At 35.6% G+C, this 19,336-nt stretch overlaps 6 protein-coding genes across 8 annotated transcripts in view; 3 read left to right on the forward strand and 3 right to left on the reverse strand.

The window, feature by feature from the left end:
• The first annotated feature begins 84 nt into the window (after positions 1 to 84).
• LOC128890620 (kelch-like protein 5) lies at positions 85 to 3,356 on the forward strand. The gene is made up of 9 exons (XM_054149275.1): positions 85 to 834; positions 1,049 to 1,210; positions 1,430 to 1,743; positions 1,814 to 1,909; positions 1,985 to 2,174; positions 2,237 to 2,624; positions 2,705 to 2,917; positions 3,010 to 3,181; positions 3,276 to 3,356. Exons 1-9 carry the CDS (start codon positions 600 to 602, stop codon positions 3,354 to 3,356), a joined length of 1,851 nt encoding a protein of 616 aa, XP_054005250.1. The 5' UTR covers positions 85 to 599.
• A 444-nt stretch (positions 3,357 to 3,800) lies between these two features.
• On the reverse strand, positions 3,801 to 6,369 carry LOC128890914 (protein phosphatase methylesterase 1). 2 transcript variants are annotated; one of them, XM_054149926.1, is made up of 8 exons: positions 5,849 to 6,369; positions 5,492 to 5,684; positions 5,321 to 5,430; positions 5,003 to 5,236; positions 4,697 to 4,762; positions 4,287 to 4,609; positions 4,081 to 4,213; positions 3,801 to 3,996 (listed from the first exon to the last, which is right to left on the reverse strand). In XM_054149926.1, the coding sequence occupies exons 1-8, from the start codon at positions 5,920 to 5,922 to the stop codon at positions 3,978 to 3,980; spliced, it is 1,152 nt and encodes a 383-aa protein (XP_054005901.1). In that variant the 5' UTR covers positions 5,923 to 6,369; the 3' UTR covers positions 3,801 to 3,977. The 2 variants fall into 2 exon arrangements, with proteins under 2 accessions (XP_054005901.1, XP_054005900.1); XM_054149925.1 differs by having other exon boundaries at positions 5,000 to 5,236; positions 5,849 to 6,368.
• Positions 6,370 to 7,104: 735 nt separating this feature from the next.
• Positions 7,105 to 9,321, forward strand: LOC128890912 (CWF19-like protein 1). Its single transcript, XM_054149922.1, has 3 exons — positions 7,105 to 8,067; positions 8,157 to 8,811; positions 8,881 to 9,321. Exons 1-3 carry the CDS (start codon positions 7,454 to 7,456, stop codon positions 9,178 to 9,180), a joined length of 1,569 nt encoding a protein of 522 aa, XP_054005897.1. The 5' UTR covers positions 7,105 to 7,453; the 3' UTR covers positions 9,181 to 9,321.
• On the reverse strand, positions 9,184 to 10,485 carry LOC128890916 (probable methylthioribulose-1-phosphate dehydratase). Its single transcript, XM_054149928.1, has 5 exons — positions 10,344 to 10,485; positions 10,148 to 10,242; positions 9,807 to 10,075; positions 9,529 to 9,730; positions 9,184 to 9,448 (listed from the first exon to the last, which is right to left on the reverse strand). The coding sequence occupies exons 1-5, from the start codon at positions 10,371 to 10,373 to the stop codon at positions 9,328 to 9,330; spliced, it is 717 nt and encodes a 238-aa protein (XP_054005903.1). The 5' UTR covers positions 10,374 to 10,485; the 3' UTR covers positions 9,184 to 9,327.
• A 254-nt stretch (positions 10,486 to 10,739) lies between these two features.
• Positions 10,740 to 11,749, forward strand: LOC128890918 (COMM domain-containing protein 10). The gene is made up of 3 exons (XM_054149929.1): positions 10,740 to 10,881; positions 11,015 to 11,378; positions 11,460 to 11,749. The coding sequence occupies exons 1-3, from the start codon at positions 10,853 to 10,855 to the stop codon at positions 11,658 to 11,660; spliced, it is 594 nt and encodes a 197-aa protein (XP_054005904.1). The 5' UTR covers positions 10,740 to 10,852; the 3' UTR covers positions 11,661 to 11,749.
• Positions 11,750 to 11,762: 13 nt separating this feature from the next.
• Positions 11,763 to 19,336, reverse strand: part of LOC128890910 (uncharacterized) — a 30,416-nt gene continuing 22,842 nt past the window's right edge. For both annotated transcript variants that reach the window (XM_054149915.1, XM_054149914.1), the window contains exons 9-11: positions 13,633 to 13,777; positions 13,408 to 13,568; positions 11,763 to 12,540 (exon numbers count right to left, since the gene is read on the reverse strand). In XM_054149915.1, coding sequence (XP_054005890.1) covers positions 12,203 to 12,540; positions 13,408 to 13,568; positions 13,633 to 13,777 — 644 coding nt within the window. In that variant the 3' untranslated portion in view covers positions 11,763 to 12,202. The remainder of the gene's footprint in view (positions 12,541 to 13,407; positions 13,569 to 13,632; positions 13,778 to 19,336) is intronic.

A 19,336-nucleotide genomic window follows, 5' to 3' on the forward strand; every position in this document is an offset into this window, starting at 1 on the left:
CCCCCATTTCCGGCTCCTCCCCGACTTTTGGGACACCCTGTATAGAAGGGACCATATAACCTAGAACTTACACCATAAAAAGACTTGCATTCATTTCAGATTTTAATGTAATCGACACTAGTAACAAATTAAAGAATAATCGGATACTCTGCACTCTTTGATGTATCTTTATTACAAGAAGGACGCAGCTAACTCGATGCTATCTTTGTCAAAAAAAAAGCACATATTGAGATTATACTTTCCTATTAGTAAAATACGTATCAATACGTATATAAATACATAAGTACAAACACTGATGTATTGTTTTCTACAATTTTAAACTTATATGTTATTTATTTATGTGAACCCTATATACAAATTTATTACGCAGAGTGCACTGACCTATGAAACGAACAGAGATGGTCACTGACCGTACCTAAACGCGATTCACTGTTTACATTTCGTTTTGCGTCTGGAACTGTCAATGTGAAGCGCGACATATCGTCGATCGTGTAAAAATTGAAATACTTGACATCTGGATTTTCATAACGTTAAGTGCCTTGAAGTAATCGAACGTAGCGTTGTAATAAAAATATTTGACAGAGGTTTATTCAGCGATAATGTCGCGGATAGGTCATACCGGAGCTGGATCGAATAAAAGTGAACTCCTCAAAGAATTGCTGCTCTCAAACAAAGAAGCCTCAGCCAGCGAGCATAGTATTTCGAGTATGGTGTCGAGTATTTCTGTTTCTCAAGATGAAAATTTTCGCATGTCAAATCACGCGGAAAACAGTCTCAGAGTCATGGAGAAGTATCTACACAAGCAACAATTGACAGATATCACATTGATCGCAGGTAAGCAAAATTTTGAACAAATAGATTTGTTTTCAAATGACATCCTCACTTTTGAACAAATAGTTAGTACAGCGATATCTTTTATTTATTGATATTAAACTTTGAATTCCTTCGATATTACAAACACTATACGAATATCACATTGTAACAATATTGATGTTATAGTCTTTGAAGCAATGTACACAATGCATCCATTATTTTACTATCTGTTTAGGAGCCAGACGTTTCCCAGCACACCGTTTAGTACTTAGTGCTGGTTCAGAATATTTTGCTGCCATGTTTACTAGTTCTCTAAGAGAAGCAGCACAAAATGAAGTTGAATTAAAGGGAGTAGATGGGGATGCTTTATGGGCTTTGGTTTGTTATTGTTACACAGGTATAATTATTTCAACAACAAGGTACTAAGTAAAACTCTATCTAATGCTACCTCGATGTCCAAAAAATAACTCTTATTTACTATTTCACTTAAGGTTTTAAATTTTGAGAATATATTTGGAGCATTAAACAGGGTTTTACTATATAGGATATCATTGTAAAGTTAATGTTTCCAATACTTATAAATACTATAAAATTAATCTTGTATTTTTAAATATAGGTTGTATAGAATTAAGGGAAGATAGCGTAGAAACTCTTTTAGCAACTGCTCGTTTGCTACAGCTAAATCCAGTCGTTAAGGCTTGTTGCCAATTTCTTAGAAAGCAGCTTCATCCAAGTAATTGTCTAGGTATAAGAATGTTTGCAGATACACAAGGTTGTACAGATTTATTAGATTATGCTCATGCATATACAACCAAGCATTTCATGGAAGTTACAAAGAATCAGGAATTTCTACTACTATCTTCTAATGAAGTTGCAGAGTTACTAGAATCTGAAGATCTTAATGTTCCTTCAGAAGAAACCATTTTTCATGTAAGAAATTATGTCATGTGTAATTTAATTGAAGTAATAAAGGAACTATAATTGTTACTATTAATCTCAGGCACTTATGACTTGGTTGGGATATGATCGAGAAAATAGACGAGAAGATGCAAGCCGACTATTAAGTCTTGTAAAGTTGCCTCTACTATCACCTGCGGTGAGCTAAATACTTCTACTTATCTATAGAAAGTATGTAGTATAAACTTCAGTAGACGTTATTAAATTTATACAGTTCATAGCAGACAATATCGAGAGTAATGAAATGTTTAAAGATCAAAGGGTGGCGCAAAAGTTAGTTATGGAAGCACTCAAATATCATCTTTTACCCGAACGTAGACCATTACTTCAATCAGGACGTACAAAACCCAGAAAAGCCACAGTGGGTTACATGTTAGCTGTTGGAGGAATGGATGCTAACAAGGGTAATTGACATCAGAGTAAGCAATGCAATGGGTATTCACTTGACACTTATTATTTTTGTTAGGTGGTACTTCTATTGATGCATTCTCTTTACGTGATAATGCTTGGAAATCTATAGCTACCATGAGTAGTAGGAGACTTCAATTTGGTGCTGCTATTATCGATAAAAAATTAATAGTCGCGGGTGGAAGGGATGGATTAAAAACTTTAAATACAGTGGAATGCTTTGATTTTTCTACTTCTACTTGGAGTACACTATCTCCAATGAATGTACATCGTCATGGATTGGGTGTAGCTGTGTTAGGCGGACCTTTGTATGCCGTTGGTGGTTACGATGGTTGGGGCTTTCTTGACACAGTAGAAAGATGGGATCCATCCACGCGTCAGTGGAGTTCCGTTTCTCCTATGTCTATACAAAGATCTACAGTTGGTGTTGCTGTATTAAACGACAAGTAAACTTCTGAATCAGTTGATGCATGTACTATCGCATAATTGTGTGATACTATATTCGTGATACTATATTCACTTTTAGATTATATGCTGTAGGTGGAAGGGATATAAGTTCGTGTTTAAATACTGTGGAATGTTATGATCCACACACAAATAAATGGACTGCGTGTGCACCAATGTCAAAACAACGAGGCGGAGTGGGTGTAGGTGTAGTAAATGGGTGTCTATATGCATTGGGTGGTCATGATGCACCTGCTACTAATCCCAATGCTAGTATGTTTGACTGTGTTGAAAGGTATGCATTTTAAAAAGATCTAGTCAATAGATCAATTAGAACATAGAAGTCAACATAAATATAAGTATGTTTTCATATTCAACGATCTTCAGGTATGATCCTAAAACAGATACATGGACAATGATGGCTCCAATGAGCGTCCCTAGGGACGCAGTCGGCGTTTGTGTACTTGGCGATAGACTCATGGCAGTAGGAGGTTATGATGGCCAACAATATCTCACACTTGTTGAGGCATACGATCCCCACCTTAATGAATGGGAACCAGTAAGGATAACTTTCAATAAAATATTGTTTAACCCTAAAATAGCATTTCTCGGACTTTATCTTTGATATTCATCATGAAATAATATATTTTAAGGTTGCTCCTTTGAAAACTGGTCGCGCAGGACAACCATGCGTTGTAATAAAGAATTTATCTGGTTTCGGTTTTGACAACTAAGAAAGACAACTAAGAAGAGTAACGCTCTATTTACCAGAAGCTTAGTTCTAGGCTTTTTCATTTCAGCGTCGACTTTCCGAAACCTATTCACTGTGGTATTAATTGTCTACTTATAATGCTCAGTTTGAGAAGTTTGAGAATGTCTGGATTTGAAAACAGTATTATCATTGTTTATAAACTTACTAACTTCATTACAGACGTATGTATTAGAATTTCGTACGGCTGTGTGTGCTACCGTGTATTTGTATATATTTTATACTTACGTTTTTTATATGAACATACCGATTATAAATTTAAAAGTGAAATAATTGTAGGGTAGCATAGTAGTCTTAAAAATCTTTTTTATTATATTTTTTATTCGCATCTTTGTATAGATGACAATGTATATCTATAAACATGGAATACACGGGTATAAATATACGTGTACAAAGAAGATGAGACAACTAGCGTATGCAAGAACAAATTTATTTTTCTTGTCGAAATAATGTTTTTATTTACACAAGTACTCATATATTTTGTGAATATACCTTTATTAAATAAATAAAATGCTCATTTTAACTATTCATTGAATTTATCATTAATCATAATACAAATACGTCCATTGTACCTTTTCGTGTAACCCTAACAAGCAGGAAATGTTCTGCAACATATATTAAACGTAACGGTTAAATATAAACACTAAGCAATACATATATATTTCCTGCAATTGTTCTTTGGACTTTACCGTGGAAAGTCAGATGCTGGCTCCGCAAATTTATGTCTAACCATAAAAGTAGCAATAGCCTCTGCTACTTTATCTGGGACATCTTCGTGCACCGCATGTCCGCACGCTGGCAATACTTGCATTTGAAATTTTCCTAAAAGATAATAATTTAAATACACTCTGCAAATATTTGGAATAAATCATAACATTCGTTAGGTTAGTTGTACCTTGCATCTGACCGACTGTAAGTTCTCGATCTAACCTATCGACTCCAGCCAGCAATAGTACCTTAGGAACTGGTACGTTTAAGAATGCTGTTGACAATCCTTTAAACCACCCAAACCAATGCTGTTCAGTTTTGGATAAGTCTATCCTCCAAACGTATTTTCTAGCAGAAGGGGAAGTGCTAATTGGAGGTGGTGGGGGCATATTTACAGATTCCTCTTCTTGTATAATATCCTCTCGTGGCATCGCAGGCTCGGCGTTGTACTCGCATGACGATTGTGATAATAAATCGATGTCATGAGTAGCTAATTTATTAGTTTCGTTGCTAGAGCAAATCAAAACGCGTCATATTAAAATAGCGAAAAAGTAACAATACATACGAGTCGTATAGCGTACATGTACGAACACTAACTTTTTTATTTGTCCAGGAACTGACACCTTAGCTGATTGTACATTACGGATTTGGCCACTTCGTACACTAAAATTTGGATAATTAGAGACATTCTTCTGTAATCTCATTTTTGATTATACAACACGAATATGTAACATATCAAAGAGGTAAATAATATTCTAGTTTGTACAGGATTAGCCAAAAATGCCTTCCCTCTGAAAAATGTGCTGATAATAGCAAATTTTGTCAGGTATTGAGACCTACGTAAAAATGAAGAGAAAGACACAATAATATATTCTTTTTAGAAAAATACGATATACTAACCACCATTCTATCGCTTGTGAAATAGAACTAAAACTAGATGGCCGAGATCTTAAAAAGCTTTGCATAGATGCCAATGCATCCATTGCTGTGCCTTCAACAACATCGATAACTCCTAATCCATACAAATTTGGTATTAATGGTGCAGCTCTAACAGCCACTGCACCACCCATACTATGACCCACTAGAATTATAGAACTATCATCTGTAGCTGCTATTTTTATAACTGCTGCAACATCTCTAACAATCAAATGAAGATATCAAAACATACAATATTAATGCACCATATATAATGTAGTTTTATTAGCTATAAACTTTCCTTACTCTGCTAAAGTATTCGCAGATAAGTCTTCTTCATTTGTAGTCCATGTATCCCCATGACCTCTAAGATCAATTGCCATAACTTTACAGACTATCATAGTCATAAGTGATTTCTAAAATGTATAAAATATGCAAGCTGTTCTATATTTCATACATTCAATAATTAATACCTACGGTCAGTTCTGCCCATGTTAATCCACTGTAACCACCCCCATGTAACAATACTAACGTTGGTCCCTCTGTACCCTTGGTATAAATATGAAATGTATCATTTCCAATTTTTATATCCTCAGAGTGATCGAAATAAGTAACCCACTGAATTGGCTCATAATCTCTCTTACGTTGAAATCCCTTTGACTTACTAACTCTGTTGATTAAAATGGTAAATATAATTAATATCTTATCAACTTTAATATTCTATATTAAAGATACACTAAAACAGTGTTACAATTGAATTGTTTTAATACAGAGCTTAGAATTGATGGGATTTCATTCAAGATCCCAAGTTTACATAAATCATAACAAACTAACCTAGCGCCGATTCCAAAATTAACACCTGACGGTGGTAACTTCGATTTTAAAATCGACTTTTGAAGGGAAGACATATTATTATCAGCAGCCGTCTATGCTTTAGTAATAATACTGTTTGTTGTTTACAATTGCTTTCACAAATTTCATAAACACATTACAAAAGTGTATTATCGTTGCTCGAATCACGACTGAACAATGCTAAAATACGTTTTGACAGCTTTATGTTGTTACTACGTGCGGTCACGGATTAAATGTAGAATAGACTTTACGTATGTTCAGTTTGGATCCTCGTGCGTTCTAAGCGCTGATAAGCGTCACTATCACTTGCTATGGCGCTGAGAACGGTATAAAATCAGTAATGCCGTCACTAGAATGTCATAACTAAGAATTATTCAGTGTTTCAGTTGCCTTGAAAGGCTGAGATGCTTTTTACTCTTAATTTTGGTTTGTTATTATTAATTTTGCAATGTACTTTGGTCTCTACATGTCACCTATTTATATGTATATATTCATGTACGCGTTCCTAACGGACAGTGAATTTAATAGGGACAGTGAAATGATAGGGAACTAATTTTCGCACTTTTTTGGCGCCATCTACGGCAATACGCCCAACTTTGTCATCAAAATAGTTACAATTCTTTACGCTAGATGGCACCATTTGTATCGAAAATAGAATTATAGGTGTATATTCGCATATTACAACTTAAAACTGTAATAAAAGCATATTCTACTGTTAAAAAACTAGAATCAATGCATGAATTACGTATTTAAGTACAAAAAAATGGCTATACGATCGGTAATGTGGTGGACGCACTCTTCATCGTCGATAAGAAGATTTATGAAGACCGTCGATAAAGAAGAACTAACTGTTAACTCGATGATACTCAATGTTATTCATTTGATTGTCTTTTGTGAAACATCATTTAATTTTGTTTGTCTTTCAAATATTTTAACACACTTTCTGTCAATCCATTAAGCAAGAGAGATCATTTAAAATAAATACCAGAAATTTTTATTCAATCAAAACTTTTATTTAGTCTACATTAAAATATAATATGGGTAAACCTTCCCCATAGTAAAACTTATGGTGGCAACATCTATCGTCATGAGTGTAAACTATTTTACGACAAACTTAAGCATTTTCCTGATAGAGGCGCTGATCAAACTTCGAAAATTAGTTCAACCTATCCACCACTAGATGGCTACTAACATAAAAGAGAAATATTTAAAAATATTCATTCTTGGATAATTAACTTGTATTAAAGATTGAAAAACAAGAATTATCGATTCCTCTATATTGCCCTTTGTCAAGTACAGTTTAATCTAAAATACTAAACACGTTTTTCTATTGTTGTTCCATTTGTAATTTTCTTCAAATGGCACAAGTTATTCAGTACCAAATCAGAACAATCCGTTGAGTTGTTTACGTTGAACGCGATAAAACAATAGTAACGTAAAATTCTATTTTTATATAACTGGATCTGCTCGAACATTAATAACGCAAAAGTGTCGTATTTTTGTGATTAATACATTTTTAGGTTTATTTTGGAATCATTTAAATCGTGTATATTTCTATCGATTAAAGTGTAGTTTATATTATTATAAATGAGTGAGAAACAAAAGGTGTTAATTTGCGGAGATGTGGAGGGCCACTTCAAATTTTTGTTTAACAAAGTTGAAGCCATCAATAAGAAGAGCGGACCGTTTGATTTTCTATTATGCGTTGGAAACTTTTTTGGTGAAGATAATATTGAACTCGAGGTGTATAAAAATGGCGCAAAAAATATCCCGGTTCCAACGTACATTATTGGCGCCAATAGAGAAATTGATTTAGAAAATTATCCAGACGAGGATGGTTGTGAGATATGTCAAAATCTTACCTATCTTGGAAAACGTGGAGTTTATACTGCCAGTTCAGGGTTGAAAATAGCTTATGTTAGCGGTATGGAAAGCAATTCAGCTGAATCAAAGCCCACCTGTTTTAGTGAAAGTGATGTTATATCAATTAAGAATTCTTGCTTAAGAGGCCAACCCAGTTTTCGTGGTATTGATATATTGTTGACTTCTCCTTGGCCTGTTGGTATAACAAATTTAGACCCAAATAAACCAAATTTTACATATCGGGGTTCTAAGTTGATCGCATGGTTGGCTGCACAAGTGAAGCCTAGATATCATGTTTCAGCATTAGAGGGAATTCATTATGAAAGACCACCTTATAGGTAATTACGTATTTCATTAGTGTTGAAAGTTTTGTTGGTCTAGCTTAACATAGAACTTTACTTATGGATTAAATTTTTTTAACTTTCAGAAATCAAAGTCAGCAAGATGGTAACATTGAAATTGCAACAAGATTTATAGCACTTGCACCTGTATTGAATACTCAGAAAAAGAAATGGCTGTATGCATTAAATTTGACTCCTGTGGACAGGACACGTTTATCCGACTTGGTTATGAAAACTACAGATGAAACGGATAGTCCATATCCTAAATCAATGTTATTTAATCAACCTTCTTCACAAAAAATAGAACCAAAACGCACACAGTTCTTTTATGACATGGATTCTAAAGAAATTACAAAAAGATCAAGGTATTCAGATGGACCTGTTAAGAGACCAAAACCAGAATTTGATCAAGCAAAATGCTGGTTTTGTTTATCAAGCCCTGAAGTTTCTAAGCATTTAGTAATATCTGTTGGATCAGAGGTTTATGTTGCCCTTGCTAGAGGTGGATTAGTCGAAGATCACTTTTTGGTTCTACCAATAACACACCACCAGAGTCTTTCTATCTTGCCAAAAGACGTAAAAGAAGAAATGGATCTATATAAAATTTGTATAACAAAATACTATGCTACTATGGATAAAGTACCTGTATTTTTTGAACGTAATTACAAAACATCCCATTGTCAATTGCAAGTTATACCTGTTCATAAAAACTTAGCACCTGGTCTGAAGGAAATGTTTGAGGTAAATTTTCTTACCATTAGTTTATGATAAGAGTAAATGAATAGTCATTTTTATATGTCTTTATTTTAGGAAATGGCAGAATGTAATAATTTTAAAATAAGCGAACTGCCTATGCATACAGATTTACAACAAATTGCCAAACCAGGCGTACTATATTTTTATGTGGAATTGCCAGGTGGAGTGAAACTATATCATAGAATTAAAAAAGATTTTCCACTCCAATTTGGAAGAGAAGTGTTAGCATCCGATAGAATTTTAGATATCAATGACAGAGTTGATTGGAAGGATTGTCAGATGGATAAAGAAGAGGAAATCGAACTAGCAAACAGAATTAGAAAAGAGTTTCAACCGTTTGATTTAGATACTTGAAGATAGAAGCAACATCAACGATTTTATACTGTAATATATGTATATACATTTACGTACGGACGATTTTATGAAATACATAAAAAAAAGTAATTTATTACAGAATGTATTATTATAAATACTATAATTTACTACGGAATAAGAATAATGTTAATTCGCGGTTCCAGTTCTTTGATATTTTAATTCATGATCTTCGGGAGTTGTAAGAGGATCTAATCCATTCTGCTTCATTTGTAAAGCGATATCGAATAAGTAATCATAACATTCCGTCCTGCAAAAAAATGAAATATATATTCAGTAGATGAAAATAAAAATATACTTAATAGCTAGAGTAAAATACGGAATGTGTACATTGTTTTCGCTTGTTGCCATGAATCACCCCACACATAAATACCGTGCCTTCGCACTAATACAGCACTCGTTTCCGGATAAGCTACAATAGTTGCATCCAATTCATCTCGTAAATCTTCCTCGAACGGAGTATTCTCAATTATTGGCACTACTAATTCCTCGTCGTAACGGTATGCCCGTTTTAGTTTCTGATTTCTTATACCTGCATTAACATATTCCTTCTTCTATTATTTCTTAACATTTTTCATAGATGACGGCAACACTCTTTAAGTCTATACCTTTTATCATTTCAAGGTGAGTAATACGAAATTCTTTCCCAGGCCAATGTAATGTCACCATTACAGCAACCTTCGAATGAGTATGTATCACAGCTCCAGCGTTTCTCCTCAAATATGTGCACATAAATAATGGAGTACATTGTGACTTTTTCAACTTTTTTTCTGCTGGTGGTAATTCTAAGTCTTTCCCATCAATATCCTGTACAAACATTTCATTTGGATGAATGCGTTCCTTTTGAACACCAGATGGTGCAATGTAAATTTTATTTCTATGGAAGCAAAAAGAAAAATACTTATATATAAAAATATTAAATACAACAAGATAAGAAAACTATACAAACTCATGTTTAATGGATATACCGCCACCAGTGCCAGTAACCCATCCAAGATCATAAAATTGTCTACATAATTCAGGAATCAAATTTCGTGGATGTTCCTGTAAGATAAATATACATATATATATAGTACATGTATATGGATACAATAATGCTACTCTCATTTTTTTACGTATATTGCTGAATATTTTAAACGTAATACCTTATCATACTTATCATCATATGAAGCCATTTTTAATAGTTACGAATCACTTGCAATGGATTCTGTGATCTGTTTTGCATACGAGTATATTATATTGCCCTTATCAATTTTGATTTAATCACGAGCAAAAACACTAGTTGCGCATGTGTTGTGACGCGTATGCTATAAATCTTGGGTAGAGTGCAAATTGTGATTAGGAAAAATTGATTTGACTAAGGTTTACTCTTTTAATTGTTATATGAACTCTCAAACATTGTATTTACACACATAGTATTACTGTAATTGTTATAAACATTACAAATGTAAATAAAATTTTATTGCTGACACTCCCAACTACGATACGTATATTGTTCGTGATGTAAAATTGAGTGTGATGTAGCAATTGTTGGAAGATTGAGTATTAACTCTAGTGGAACTATCATTATGATTATGATATTCGACTGTGTTCTCTAATTTGTTCAACATTTCATATTAAAATTGTCCTATAACCTATAAATGTGTTGAGTACCATGGACACTTGGATCACCGTGACACCGCGGTAGTATTTAAATTTTAGAATTAACATTGCTCTGATTAGAATTATTTTTTTTTAAAAGGTGTTTAGCGCGTAAAATATTTTGTAAATATTGTATGCTCACATATTTACATTAACTTTCGATTGTTTGTTTTAGGCTCAAACGAGGGCTGAAAATCGCAAATCAAATAGATAATAGTAAATTTCGATTACTTATAAATCGTATTTGTCAGTCGCTGCAGTCTAGTATCGATGCAAAAATATTCAGCGAAGAAGAAGAAGAAAAGTTATTGGTTTCTTTAGACCTGAATAAAGAAGATTTAATTTCCCTCTTAGATGCAATAATATCAATTTATAAGCAGGCTACGTGTAACATTATAAAATCGCAAATTTTAGAAAACACTTTGAAGGATACCTTAAAAACAAACGATGATAAGGTTCAAATATTTGTGAATGCATGGGTCACGTATGGTAAATGCATAATTGATAACTTTAGGCAGAAATCTATATTTCCTGTTCAGGTATAGTATAATGCTAAATGAGTGTACTTTGATAAAATGAAAATAGGATGATTCTCTTTCTATTAATTTATTTAATTGCAGGTTAAAGATATCGATTGGTGTTTAAATATTCAAGCTGCGTCTTCCACTATTAAGAAGGATGTGCGTCCAATGGCATTAATGCAATTGAATCTGACAGGAGAACAGCAATCCAAATTAACTGTTGAATTTGATAAAAAAGAACTAACCGAATTATATCAAAACCTAGAAAAGTTACAGTCGCAATTAGATGCTCTTAAATAAGTCTTAAATAGTTATTGTTATTTAAAATAGTCGTTAAACCTTTTATATTATATAAAATATATTTTTTAACTTTTCCTATTTATTACAAATTAGCCTTGTTTTTTAAACTTTTGAATTGTCACAATTTCTCTTGTGAGTTCCCACTATTTTCGCTCAAATGAATAGCCATCTAACGATGAATATACCGAATTATTTTTCGGAATTTTATCAGCGCTTCTATCGACAAAACACCCAAGTTTGTTCTCGAATAGTTCCTATTTTTACTGTTAGATGGTACCATTTACTGTGTTTTTTTTTACCGACATTTTGGTAATGTACCGACCAATAAAAGAGTGAAAACCACAAAAAAATTCAAAAAGTTCTGGAGATTAGCCCGAAGAAACAGACAGACGCCTATCAGGGACTTTATTGTATACTATGTTTAGATGTTCTTCCTACCATCAAATTATAAATGTCACATATATTTGTTTAAAACTCTATTTACATTACAAAGTAGTTTTGATTTTATTATACAATTGGGTTCGAAACAAGATCGAGCCCTCTCACATTCGAATATTTTCGTACACTTTCGACGATCTCCTATATTTCTCAACCCGTTCGTACAAATGTGGACTTCTGTTGGGTAGTATGTTATCAATGTTCAATACATTTTGATTATCTTGGGCTAGAATTTGTATATCAGTTTTTCTTTGATTTTCGGAATACTGTTCGCCGTTTAGTCGTATATTTTGTTTCTTTTCCGACGGAGACACAGTCTCCAGGATTCGCGATGACTTCCTAACAAACAGGCGTGCCTTGCAAACTACCAAAACAACCACGATAATCATCAGGAACAAAATCATGGCAGTCAAAGCGCCTACTATCCACCCCAGCTTTTCATCTAAAATATTAAATCAAGTGTAGAAATAAATACAACAATCTTTATACAATCTTTTCTTCGCGGTCGTTAATTAAAATCTGGAGGTGTTAAGGGGTTAGTCGCAATCAGGAAGAGGAAAAACGACATTTCTTTGTGTTTTTTTTTTAGTTATTAAAGAATAATTTGCATAAGTAACAATTAAGTATATTATAAAGCATGTTTTAAAAAACTAAAAAACCTTTTTTGTTTTAAGAAACGTTTAATTTATATCGTCATAAGAGCCGATGACGTAGACGATGATTTGAAAACATAGGTTTGCGGTGAGCAAGATTTCTCTACACTGGTTTACTTGAAAACAAGAACAAAGTTAGATTTCGAAAATAGATTAGTCTAGCGGGTCCCTGAACGAAGAATTTTGGAAAAAATTAATTTAAAACAAGATGGCGTACATTTGAAGTTGATTTTCAATTGTTTCACTCAAATTAAGCGATTCAATACAGGATAAACAAAAAGTATACGAGAAAATAAAAAATCCTTCGATCAGGGACCCGTTAGTCTAATATATTTTCTAAATCTACCTTTAGTTTTGTTTTCAGGTGCACCAGTTTAAAGAAATCTTGCTCACCGCAAACCAAGTGGCCACCCACGCCATCGCCTGTTATAACGAAATGAATCAACCTTTTTTTAAAACAAAAATTCTTTTATAGTTCTTTGAGACATACTTTGTAATATATTCACATTCCGTTAATAAAAATTATTATTTAATACCTTAAAAAAAACACACACAAGAAACTGTCCATTTCCATTTTCCTGACTGCGACTAACCCCTTAAATTCAATCTGCGTTACGGATAATATTAACCACGTATTTAAATTTAATAGTACGCACCACCTAAGCTATTCAATAGGACTAGAGAGGCGCTTCCCAATTCTTCGTCACCGTATTCGTTAGCAGTCGTAAATTTACACGTCCATTGGCCCAAATCCGAATGGTCAGGTTTGAATTGCAATTTACATATCCCTGTACCATAGTCCATCTGTATACTGTGCCTGAAAGATCGAGGAACGTAAAGAATTATTTAAATGAGGTTTCATAGGAGGAAGTTGCGGTCACCTTTTGGTGTTGGTCATGTTCTGATAAATATGGATCCTCGGCGCATGGATCCAGTGGCACTGCACTTCCGACAGCCCACCTTCCACTTTGCACGCAAGCGTGACCATTTGATGGGGAATAGCCCATAGTGCCATAGTCACTGGTTCTAAAAATCATCAATCCCTTTCTATAATATTCGATGCTTCCCCATTCGCCGACTTGCTCCATCCTATACCAATCACCGAAAGCATTGATGTCTCTTCTTCGGTGCGGGTCCCTCGTTAGAGGACCATGATTCGTAACGTGTGCGTTCGGTGCTTCTATTGTGCGCAAGCAATTGTCGAGTGACACATTCCCCGCTGGGAGACGATGAGGAAAATGTATGAAAAGTGTTCACTGTGTGTACGTGTGTATGCATATAGCAGGAAGAGGGTGGATCACGTGGAACATTCACTCTTAAAATTTCTACATTTCGTAGAGATTCAAAGAAACGTTCAAAGACAATTTTTTATGACGAATAACGTTGTTAGATACAATGCTCAAATACTTTAATTAGGGACATACAATGTCCTCCAGGATTTTAAACAATTTGTAACCGAAATACTCTTTCGTCTCCATAAATGCGTGAGATGTTTAGCTGTAACCGAGTCAAACTTAATTGACCGTTCCCGAACACTTGCGTTTAATCGCTTTCTTGAATGTTACTTTTTTTTATACCATTAAAACCAATAGTCGAATCAATAGATAATGTTCATGTAACGACATTCATTTCGATTTCGCGCGCACAGATATATTCCAACGTGATCGGTCGTTAGTATAGAAGACACAATGGCAGTGAGAAAGGTCGCAGTTTTCGTATTACCATTTATTTAAAGAAATCGTTTACAATGCCGGAGACTGACGCTGAAACGCGCAAGAAACGCGCGATCTACCCCGGTGCAGATTCACGGATTGCTCGCTCACTTTGGAAACTTAACAGTAATTCAATGGCACACGAAGATATTAATTAACTTCGACACGAAGAGTTCTACGTTTGATTTATTGCACGCATCGTGATCCCCTGTTGCTGGAACCCTCAACAACGTCGCGATAGGAAGTCTTCTAGAGATGGGCAGAACTCTTATCCAGGAAAAAATTCATTACAAAATAAATATTAATTAATAACCATCAGGATACGAATAATTATCACATGAATATTGAGTTTTTTCTAAGTGGACGTTTAAAAAAACTTCATATTTAATTCTTAGTGATGTATAATTATAGTTTTCTTAGTATTTCTCCGAAGAAGTTAAAAAGGAGTGAAAAGTCATGTAACGAAATATAGCTTAATATATTTGTTATTTCATTCTATTGCCGCAATAAGATTGTGCCCTTCTCTGGTCCCCTCCAAAGTCACCTGTCCAGTGTCACTTGTGCCTTGCCTAATTACGTTGATTCGCTGCAATTATTTCATAAATGATGTCCGACCGAGTAACGACAACGCTGCATCGTCTTCTGTTTCCTTTCTTTTTTTTTCTTTTTTTTTGTTATAAACGAGAAGCTTAATAATAAAAATTGTCTACTTAGCGTTAACTTTAGCATGTAGTTGGATATAATGAGTATATAGTAATAAGTGTGTATCGTTATTATTCTAAAATCCTGTTGTATTATGGACTATCACGCAATCGTTGTTAGACCCACGCGATGGAACGTGAGAGAAATTTTCGTGGTGTCATCGGTTGGTCTGGGTTAGGTCAGCTCGACTTTCCTTTTCGTCGAGTACCTTGGACCATTAATAATAAAATCGTTCCTAGTACGCCGGTGTCTATTCAAGGACCTACATCGCTTAACAAATAAATATTCTTAATCTTATCCTTATAGTTCCTCGCGTAGTCTTTTAAATAATTACTAGCTAACGCGCCTCGAATCTAGTTACGTATGAGCAGCGCGAACTGTTTCTCCCGGTTATTCAACAGGAAAATTGTTCAGCTGTTCCCCGAAACGCCCCCGTGGTCCTACCTGCTCCCCAAAAACAAACTCTCGAGCTCGATCGGCCGATGAAACTCTGGATTTCAAAATCCTCGAAAGCGTCGTTAATCGAGATCAGAGATCGGCATAATTCTTATCTAGAATAATAAAAAACGAAACTTCATTTTCAAAACGTAGCTTGCGCAACTGTAAACCCAATCTAGTTTCGCCGTTACGATTATGTGCAATAGACGTAAGTTTATTCATTTCACTGGTTAATGTAAGCTTACCGCGTATTGCATAATGTCTTATTGCGTGTCATCATCTTCCGCCATGTAGGTTTGTTTCTGAATATTCACTTCCGGTTGCAGTAGAAATGACATGGAATCACAATCCGTCCTAATCTCGCTATATTGTACATACAGTGTATACAACCGTCTAAAATGTTCAGTAGTTTTACGATTTAATTCTCGAAAACCCTAGGTTTCGAATAAATCTGAAGTTTGCTGATATGTTTGTCTCGTTTTCTCTTTTGAACATTTTCCAGAGGAAGAAACGAGACAAACACATCGGCAAACTTCAGATTTATTCGAAGGTTTTTGCCCATCTCTGCCTAACAGCATCTATTTTAGAGTAGATCTTCTGTTATTGATCATTTATATTTGCACATTATAGATATAATTCTATCAAGAAAATAGTTTCTCAAAAAGGTTCACAATAACAATTGCTCGATGATACCTTAGGAAACCATGGAATTACGGTACGCTTCAACTTGAATAAATAGAATTCACACGAGCAATCAGGTTTATTGGCCGATCCCTCATTCGAATAAAATTGCGTCGATCACTGGTCAGGATCGAAGATTCAATTAGATCCTCCCAAGTAACGCGATCCAGCCGACGAGAATGTTTTCTGAGAGCACGTCCACGCGAACACTTTCCCTGTCGAGAGCGGCTTTCGACAATAAATAATACGAAGAATGACAAGAAATGCAGCCAGAGCGCTCGCGAAAAGACTCATACTACGATACGTTTCGCGTACCTAACGCGGCTACTAACTATGCTAAATGCGAAATCATTTGAGCGTAGACCTGCCGTTGAGCATATAAATAAGAAAGGGTGAATGACATTTAGTGATAGATGTTATTTTACGAAAGGTGCGTATTTTCGAGCGTATCCAATAGATAAATGTACGTCAGAGATCGAACCATTGTCATGGGCCTCGAATTTATAGAAAATATATAATTACGAAATATGCGTGTTCTCGTTGTCAGGTCAAGGTTTGGTAACACTAATGATTTCTGTACAAAGAGCATTATCATTATCTTTCGTCTTTGATTAGTGGAGTCATCGGGAGGGCTTGTCTAGTGGATTCTGCCTTGGGGGCATCCGCTATTAATCATCCGAACAGTCTGTTGAAACTAATTACGTACTAATACGCGAACTGTTAAGTAATTGGAGATTGTTGAAAGGTTTGATATTGCCACGTTCGAGACAGGATCTACTAGATAAAACATTCTTGCCAGTCCTACTAGCAAATTCGAGATGAAAAGCAGCCCATGCTCTTTGTAAAAATCTGCTTCGATTAAAATACGCTTTGTACAATATCATTACAAAATAAGAATCTTTCTTTTCGAAGTTTTAAGCGACCCATTCGATCTCTGAGAGGCCTTATCGACGAAGGAAAGACGTTCGAAAGGTTTTGTACAGCGAGTACAGAATTAGAAACACGTATGCTCGATGAACGACAAACAAGTTAATCGTACAGGTGTAGTAATTGTTATCGATGGGACGATCATGCCGGTTATGTTATTCAGCGTTCCTTCTAACGATGCATCTGATTTCAAAAGAGGATGGAATTATTGATCGTTAGTCCTTAGGTTCTGGGAAGCCTCGAGGCGTAACGATCCGATCAATCTTTCAGCGTCGATTTGCTGAGGGATCGCGGTGAGAAAAACAAAGACAAAAGCGCCGGAAGAATGATAAATTAAGAGAATCTAATGCTAATAAATGCAAACGCTGCGTCGCAAAGAGGAAGAATTCTCAGTTACTTTCCTCTTTTTCCAAACGTGGCGGAACGAACGCTGAATCGTGCTAGCGGGGTGGTCCATAAGTCGGCAAATTGTTCTTATTATTTTATACTTTACAGGCCTACTTAACCTATCCTTCGGTTATCGACATATAAATTATGAAAGGTGTAATCATCGAATAAATTATATTCTCGGTTTCCATTAAAAAATTAGCAATGCCTTATAGACCAACCCCCCAAAAAGACACCCCTTAGCGATCCAAGTTTTTAACGCACTGAGATTACCAAGTCCATAGTTTACAAGTTATCCTACGTATAACAGAAATATGCACATATCTTGTTGTTTTTTTTTTGTGTGCTTGAAATGAGTACTTGTAATACCACGTCAAACATGGCGCCGTGCTCGAGTACTCGCTAAGGATTGATAACACTTAAAATAAAAGAACGTCTCGCTGACCATCCCACGATAAACATTGAACAGCAAGCTTTGCGAAATGTTAAAACGAACGTGTTTCTCATACGTCCGCTGCCGTGACGGTGCACACGTGGCTGATGACTGATTCCCAAGAGACATCGTTCTGCATACAGGATCGCACAGAGATGTATAGAATCGATACGAAAGTTTTAAACGTCATGCAGATTCCATCACCACCGCGATGCCTTCACCCACAACAGTCTTCGAGGAACCTAGACGCGATTAACTCCGAGTCTTGCGGTGTGCCAAGATCCGTCATCGATCGTCGATGTCCTCGCACTCAGCAACGAGCTTCTATTACTATGCGATACAAAAGTAACGTTCCTTCTTCCGATTGTACATCCTAACCCTTCACCGTCCAGATTTATCTCGTATCAGTACATTTTACAGGACTGCAAAGGGCCGAAGCTCGTCTCGTGCATTTTCCTCGTACCTGGCCACCGAATTGTCGGTGCTCGGTAAGCGTTCATCCAAGCGACATCGACCGCGAATACTAATACTCGTCGCACGATACGAATCATGTATACGTCGCACAGAATGAGTCGCTCGACGCTGGAATCGAAATATTTCGCGAAATGCAAATGTCACGGGAAGCGGCGCCGAGATGTTTTAGGATACTCGTGTCCCAAGGGTTACGACCTTTCGTGTGGGAAAGGTCACCGTTCATTTACCAAATATGTGGTTTCCCCTGATCAGGGGGAAGTTACGACGCGGCCGCTGATGCTTCGACGAAGTCGAAAACTTGAAATTATGTTTGTACACTATTTTATGAGAGACGAGGTTTGCTTGCACACGTGTTGCCATTTGTTACGCAGCATTCTCGAATCTTACGCGTTATCTTCCGTTTCTACTTCGTATAACGAGATGTCTAACAGAACTTATAAGTTTCCGCGTCGAGTCTTCAATATCGATCACGCGTTACAAAATCCTCGATCGACGTTGAAAAACAAGCCACTAGACGTATGCCTGGAGATATGCATCAGCGTATCGTCGCGGTAGTTATAAATATTATGATTCCAGAGAGAGATAACACCTCGTCAACAATCGTTGCGCGTCCTTCGATAAAGAATGACGTGATTCTATTTGAAAAACGAACGCGACCTTCCTTACTCCTGGACGGTTATCCTTTCGACGCTGTTTTTCCCGTGACATCGACAGTTTGCGAAATGCTTTGGAGTCTAGTATATACACTCATTCTGTACACTCGGCGTACACGTACGTTTACACTCTCTTCAGGATCTATGGCCGAACATCGATCACGAGCGCACTCGAAGG

Source organism: Hylaeus anthracinus, unplaced genomic scaffold (genome assembly GCF_026225885.1).
Source record: "Hylaeus anthracinus isolate JK02 unplaced genomic scaffold, UHH_iyHylAnth1.0_haploid 12001, whole genome shotgun sequence".
Taxonomy (NCBI): Eukaryota; Metazoa; Arthropoda; class Insecta; order Hymenoptera; family Colletidae; genus Hylaeus; species Hylaeus anthracinus.

Excerpts from the sequence above, each read along its gene's own strand:
- LOC128890916 (XM_054149928.1), bottom strand. The coding sequence starts at position 10,373 with ATGGCTTCATATGATGATAAGTATGATAAG. Across the intron at positions 10,243-10,343 it reads ATGATGATAAGTATGATAAG|GAACATCCACGAAATTTGAT; the intron begins GTATTACGTTTA and ends TTTATCTTACAG. Across the intron at positions 10,076-10,147 it reads GGTATATCCATTAAACATGA|AAATAAAATTTACATTGCAC; the intron begins GTTTGTATAGTT and ends TTGCTTCCATAG.
- LOC128890918 (XM_054149929.1), top strand. The coding sequence starts at position 10,853 with ATGGACACTTGGATCACCGTGACACCGCG. Across the intron at positions 10,882-11,014 it reads TGGATCACCGTGACACCGCG|GCTCAAACGAGGGCTGAAAA; the intron begins GTAGTATTTAAA and ends TGTTTGTTTTAG. Across the intron at positions 11,379-11,459 it reads AATCTATATTTCCTGTTCAG|GTTAAAGATATCGATTGGTG; the intron begins GTATAGTATAAT and ends ATTTAATTGCAG.
- LOC128890620 (XM_054149275.1), top strand. The coding sequence starts at position 600 with ATGTCGCGGATAGGTCATACCGGAGCTGGATCGAATAAAAGTGAACTC. Across the intron at positions 2,175-2,236 it reads AGGAATGGATGCTAACAAGG|GTGGTACTTCTATTGATGCA; the intron begins GTAATTGACATC and ends TATTTTTGTTAG. Across the intron at positions 2,625-2,704 it reads GTTGCTGTATTAAACGACAA|ATTATATGCTGTAGGTGGAA; the intron begins GTAAACTTCTGA and ends ATTCACTTTTAG.
- LOC128890912 (XM_054149922.1), top strand. The coding sequence starts at position 7,454 with ATGAGTGAGAAACAAAAGGTGTTAATTTGCGGAGATGTGGAGGGCCAC. Across the intron at positions 8,068-8,156 it reads TATGAAAGACCACCTTATAG|AAATCAAAGTCAGCAAGATG; the intron begins GTAATTACGTAT and ends TTTAACTTTCAG. Across the intron at positions 8,812-8,880 it reads GTCTGAAGGAAATGTTTGAG|GAAATGGCAGAATGTAATAA; the intron begins GTAAATTTTCTT and ends TCTTTATTTTAG.
- LOC128890914 (XM_054149925.1), bottom strand. The coding sequence starts at position 5,922 with ATGTCTTCCCTTCAAAAGTCGATTTTAAAATCGAAGTTACCACCGTCA. Across the intron at positions 4,610-4,696 it reads GTTCCTGGACAAATAAAAAA|CAACGAAACTAATAAATTAG; the intron begins GTTAGTGTTCGT and ends GATTTGCTCTAG. Across the intron at positions 4,214-4,286 it reads TACAGTCGGTCAGATGCAAG|GAAAATTTCAAATGCAAGTA; the intron begins GTACAACTAACC and ends ATTATCTTTTAG.